Source organism: Argentina silus (assembly GCF_951799395.1).
Source record: "Argentina silus genome assembly, chromosome: 4".
Taxonomy (NCBI): domain Eukaryota; kingdom Metazoa; phylum Chordata; class Actinopteri; order Argentiniformes; family Argentinidae; genus Argentina; species Argentina silus.
In genome coordinates this window covers 6,030,245-6,036,446 of record NC_139658.1, presented here as the reverse complement: position 1 = coordinate 6,036,446, position 6,202 = coordinate 6,030,245, and the positions used below count along the sequence as shown (strand labels likewise).

General features: G+C 47.4%; 1 protein-coding gene across 1 annotated transcript in view; it reads right to left on the bottom strand.

Annotated features, from left to right (window-relative positions):
- The window catches only part of cacna1da (calcium channel, voltage-dependent, L type, alpha 1D subunit, a), a gene marked incomplete at its 5' end in the record, with an annotated part of 52,821 nt that continues 46,619 nt past the window's right edge, over nt 1-6,202 (bottom strand). The window contains 6 exons of the mRNA XM_083669149.1: nt 1-406; nt 615-932; nt 1,195-1,301; nt 2,172-2,338; nt 2,626-2,754; nt 4,452-4,840. Coding sequence (XP_083525275.1) covers nt 101-406; nt 615-932; nt 1,195-1,301; nt 2,172-2,338; nt 2,626-2,754; nt 4,452-4,840 — 1,416 coding nt within the window. The 3' untranslated portion in view covers nt 1-100. The remainder of the gene's footprint in view (nt 407-614; nt 933-1,194; nt 1,302-2,171; nt 2,339-2,625; nt 2,755-4,451; nt 4,841-6,202) is intronic.

Here is a 6,202-nt window from a genome sequence, read left to right as displayed (position 1 = left end):
GCACTTCTTTTGGTCGTGAGCCAATAGATGCATTTCTCTTTATTTTCACTGATGGTAGTTTATGAAGTGTATACTAGTTTGTAGTGTTCTCCAGCCAATGCTATAAAGTTGTGATGCATATCATCTCATCAGCCAGGTCCTCCTCATAGGGCGCTCGGGGCTCGACCTCAGGCTCCTCATCACTATAGCTGGCTGTGGCGTCCTGCAGCTCATAGTCCCGCGGGTTCAGAACAGGGAACACGTTGACCCCGTTGATGCCCGGGGCCACCCCACCATTCAGTAGGTGGCTGGCCGCGCTCTCCATCTCGTCTATAGTCATCTCGCAGGCGTCTGCTATCTCGTGCTTGGTAGCGGCCACAAACTTTGGATCCTTGGCGTATCTCCCGAGGCCCTCTGATATCAACACCTGCTCAACAACAGGAGAAAACAGACCCATAGTGTGTTACAATGAATTATTCCAGTTACTGTTATGATATCTCAAATTCAATGGTTCTGAGAGTTCAAACCACCTAAATCAGCGGTCACTCCTGTAAAATAAACAATGTAAATCAAGTCATGTGGTCAAGAAAAACTCCTAGCCCTACACCAAACCACCCCCAACCCCCCTGACTCACCGCCTCCACCAGGCTTGTGGCGCTGCCTCTCTTTTGGTGGTACTGGTTGCGGAACTCTGGGGGAACCTGCAGGTGGACAGGTGAGTAGGTCCTCTGAGAGTACTCAGGGTCATCTGTGTACCAGGAGCTCTTACGCACTGACACCTGGCTGCTGCCTGCACTCTCCCTGCGTGGATGGTCCACTCGGATCAGAGGTGTATAGTACGGTGACTGCTCTTTACTGGCCGGTGTGGCGGGGGGCGTGGCCCAGGAGCGGGTGGAGCGCGTTGGGGAGAGCCGGTGGGCTCTGCTGGAGTCCAGCCCTGCTACTGCCATCACCTTGGAGGAGGAGCGACCAGACACAGACCTTACTCACTGCTGCATCAGGAGTGGGAGAGCTATACACGGGTTACTGTGTTTCAATTCATGCAATATTGGGTCCAGTTTTATAGTAGTGCACTGTGAGGGGTGTGTTTGTGTGTGTGACATGTGTACAGTACATAAAGTGCAGGGGTCATCTAGAGCAGTGCACTGGTGTGTGTGTGTGTGCATGCCTGCCTGCGTGCATGTGTGCATGTCTGTGTGTGTATGTGTGTGTTACCTGGTGCTGCATTAGGTGCAGTGGTAGAGCAGTGCGCTGGTGTGGGAGCTCGTCCTGGCTGCCCTGTCTGCGCAAACACTCAAAGTTGAAGGACGGCCTCCTGTTACCTGAGTGAGTGAGGGGTGGACAGGCCAGTGAGTGTGACGACTCATGCAGGGAACACTGAATGCATGCATTACTGTAAGTGGCAGCAAAACACACATTTCACATAAAAAAACGATTAAAGAAGAAGAGTAATTAAAACCATGTCAATTAAACAAATTCATCAAAAACCTGAAGGTGAATTACTCTTTGATGTGTTTTGAGCAGGTTGCTTCTAAAGTATCTGACTACTGCATGACCATTGCAGACAATGGTTTTTAGCTCTGCATTTTCTGATGATGCTGCATAGCCACTAGGCCTGCCTTAAGGCCAATTCATGCTTCATCAACAACAACGCAACCAGGGGTCTGCGTAGGTTCGCGAAGGTCGTGCCACTGTTGCAGAGGAGGTTGCACAGGGTGTCGCACACCTCTCTCGATTTCTCGATGAGCGACCGGCCGCGTAGATGTTGCACACCATTGACTGGTTGGTTAGTGAATGGAGGTAACAAAGAAAAGTGGAGCTGTGGCTGGGACTCAAACAAAGCCCACCTTCTTTGTTATGCTCTCCTGGCTGGAAGCCTTTGTTTACTAGCTAGCTAATTAGCTTTGTTTGTTAACTAGCCACTAGCCTACAGTACAGTCTGACTTCTGCCACCCTACTTTGACTGCAGCTGTTCTCAACCATTAATTATGTAATCGGTAATATGAAAGCCACCAGAAGTGTGTACAGTGTAAGTGTAATGACACCACTGTGCACAGGCTACGCAGAAGTATGAATGAAGTATGAGTGCTTGCGACAGTGTTGCGCAGTGCAAACCACATACTAGACACACAAGTGACACAGAAGCATGTAGAGGCCTTTAGAAACATTCTCCATGCTGGGAAGGGAGTTACCTTGCGGTGTGGCAGGAAGCAGCCGTCTCTTAGGTGACCTTCTTGGATCGTGGTAGAGGGGCTGCTCATCATCGTCATAGTAACTGTCAGGGTGATGGTAACCTCTGGGAGTCTCATATTCAGTGTCACTGTTCTGGTACCTGTCAAGGTATTCCTTATAGGACCTCCTGAAAGACAATGGTCGACCATTGGAGAAGTGAACAGTATGACTCGTCCAAAGCTCATCGCTAAACACAGTACTGTACAGTACAACAGTAGGTTTTCCCCCACAGATAAAACATATGGGAGACAGCACTACACTCAAAAGCTATTCAACAAAATTCAATAAAGTGAGAGGAAAAAATGTAAATAACAGGCGGTGTATATATTTCACACAAAACTGCTATTTCCCAATTCAAAGTGGGTGTTGTTGTCTTCGTAATGGTATATTAGGGTATGGAGGGTGGTTTGTTACCTGTCTCCTGACAGCATGCTGTCATCTTCATAGAACTCCTCCCCACTGTAGTACTCTCCAGAGTAGCGGTCCTCATCCAACTCCTCCTCCCTACGGATGGTGGGGTGGCCACGATCTCCTCCATGCGCCCTGGTGGGAGGTCAGGGTTCAGAGGTCAGAGGGTGCTGGTTGTGACTCTGCTGTGGGTTAGGGGGGAACAGGGCCATGCACTGCCATGCAAACGCAAGCCTCCAGGGGGCAGCGATGCAACAGAACGCCTTCATCTACCACCACAGCCACAACAGGTAGAAACACCAGCTGTGCAGATTTACCATAAAGAACATCACGCAATGTTTCACTAGGGGACAGTCTCAAAGGAAAACTACGGTTGCCTAGCATTTTGAAGTCCTCAATCAGATGTATCAAAACTTACATCCCCTTGTAATGCATTATAGCCGTGGTTAAGTGAATAAAATACATTTTAGAGGAGGTTTATTTACTGGTAGTTGGCTTCTTAGGAAGTGAGGATTTAGGGGGAGTAAGGTAAGTTTCCATACATATCCATGGGTTTGAGCATCTGAGTCCTCCTTCAAGGCAAGCACTTCACTTCTGTTAGCGGTGCTCTCCTTCCTACCAGACACATGCATACAGCAAGACTGGTCTAGGCAGTATGCTGGCCACTCATGCCTTCCCCATCTCTCCCCAAAAATAAGGGCACTGAGACACTGTATCCTCATTTAGAGGTAGGGAGGCAGGAAGAGGGATGACTGGACAGCACACACGGCTCTCACTTAGCAGGGATGCAGTCACTCATTGGACCAAAAACTGAATCAAAATGAAAATGTTCTCCTTTGTTGTAGAAACATACTGTACTGCTGTAGGCATACCTAGGAAGATAACATACCTAACATAGGTCTCATAGTAGCGCCTTCTGTCCAAGAAAGCAGAGGGATGGTTGAGAGAAAGCATTTTGGTTAGGTAGGAGAAAGGGAGGAGGAGAGAACAGAGAGAAAAGGGAAAGGACAGTGTGACATATATATCATACAGTATATGAATCATATACAGCATTCCTATATATGTATCATTGAAGGAGGAGGAGAGAGCAGGATGGCAGGTGTGTGTGCCATTGTTGGGGGTCAATTCCATTTGAACTACAGTTAGAAATTCAATCTATAAATTCACATAATTGTGAATAATTGCTTTTCTGAATTGACAGTAATGTAAATGAGATTGACCACAACCCTGAGGTGTATACCAAAGAAAGGTATTGACCTATTCTGGAATGGGAAGTCTGGAGACAGTGTGCGATAGGTCAGTTATGGAATGGACTGTCATTGAATAAGAGTGTTATTTGTCAGTTATGGGATGGGGAGCATATGATTGGTCAGTTTTGGGTCTTACAGGGTTTCTGCCGATAGGTCAGTGACAAGGGAAGGTTTGATAAGAACACGCTGATTCCTGCCTTCGGAGAAATCTGTAATGGTACACATACAGTAATGGCCTTATGGGTTTTGCTTCCCGCATGCTAACAATGCATGCTAACCTAGCTCAGGGTGTTCTATTGGGTCAAACCCAGCGTGGTGACATCATACACTGAGACAGTGGTATGACTGTGAGGGACTCAGAAAGTCCCTCAGGTGAATAGGAGAGGGACTGGAGGAGTTTAAAGGTTATACTTTTACATTTACAACTTATATTGTGTTTGACGTTTATTTGAAGCCTCCAAGCCTCCAAATCACTGTGAATTAACCTCATTCTCTCTTGTTAAATCAATTCCACTCAACACATGACGCTTCACCCATTTCAACAGCACAAAGAGAGATGGCTGAGGGTCAGTGTGTGGTCACCTTTGTCCATGTGGCGTCCGGGGCTTTTCATAGTCGTAGTAGGAGCCGCGGTGGCCGGGGTAGCCGTTGGCGGGTGCGTGCTCGTAGTAGCGATGGTGTCCCCCGTTGGGCAGGCTGGACACGTTGGCGTTGTTGAGGTTGATGTTGGTGGACTTGGGCGACTTGCCGTAGGAGTTGTGGTGGTGGTGGTGGTGGTGATGGTGGTGGTGGTTCGGGTGTGACATGGCGTTGGCTCGGCATAGGCGTCCCACTGGCTGCTCCATGTGGGCGTAGTGGGGTGGCGGTTGCACCTGCAGGGGCCGCTGTGTGGCGTTAGTCTGGTGGCCCGAGGAGCGCCGGTGGTCCCCGTTTACGTGGTTGAGGTGGTTGCCGAAGAGCCCGCCGTTGCGCTGTGAAGGAACACTCAGAGTCAAAACGTCAAGGACTCTTCCTGTTTAAATGGGGGATGAGTGTGCTACTGATGTGCAACTGGTTGACTCTGAGATTGTTCTTTTTTTCCCCAGAAATTGTATGGGCAGAAAATAAGTTCAGAAGCTGATTCAATGGTTCATGGTATATGTGAGCGAAAAGAAGGCATATTATATTCCTTCTTCGTCTGAATTGAAGTGAGGGAAAAACAAAAGAACTGCAAATGAAAGCTTACTTTCTAAAAAGTCCTTTTCTTACTTTTGTGGGTCTGATACCAGTGCACCTGTATGTCCTCTTGAGTGACTGACTGAGTTACTTTGTGTGTACTGTATATCTACTGTATGTGTGTGTACATCACTCCCTATAGAACATGGAGCATAATGCAAGGCATTACAGACTGCAATTACCATCTGTTTGTTATGTAACTCATTACAGCAGGTAAAAGTAAATACAGTGCATTCAGAAAGTACTCAGACCCCTTCACTTTTTCCACATTTTGTTATGTTACAGCCTTATTCTAAAATGGATTCAATTTTTTTTTTCCTCATCAACCTACACAGAATACCCCATAATGACAAAGCAAAAACAGGTTTTTAGAAATGTCTGCTAATTTATTAAAAATAAAAAACTGAAATATCACATTTACATAAGTATTCAAACCCTTTGCTATGACACTTGAAATTGAGCTCAGGTGCATCCTGTTTCCACTGATTATCCTTGAGATGTTTCTACGACTTGAACCAGGCCATGAGGAATTGAAGGAATTGTCCATAGGCCTCCAAGACAGGACTGTGTCGAGGCACAGATCTGGGGAAGAGTACAAAAAAATGTCTGCAGTGTTGAAGGTTCCCAAGAACACAGTAGCCTCCATCATTCTTAAATGGAAGTTTGGAACCACCAAGACTCTTCTTAGAGCTGGCCGCCCGGCCAAACTGAGCAATAGGGGGAGAAGGGCCATCGTCAGTGAGGTGACCAATAACCCAATAGTCACTCTGACAGAGTTCCAGAGTTTCTCTGTGGAGATGAGAGAACCTTCCAGAAGGACAACCATCTCTGCAGCACCACCAATCAGGCCTTTATGGTAGAGTGGCCAGACGGAAGCCACTCCTCAGTAAAAAGCACAGCCCGCTTGGAGTTTGCCAAAAGGCACCTAAAGGACTCTCAGACCATGAGAAACAAGACTCTCTGGTCTGATGAAACCAAGATTGAACTCTTTGGCCTGAATGCCAAGCGTCACATCTGGAGGAAACCAGGCACCGCTCATCACCTGGCCAATACCATCCATATGGTGAAGCATGGTGGTGGCAGCATCATGCTGTGGGGATGTTTTCAGCGGCAGGGAC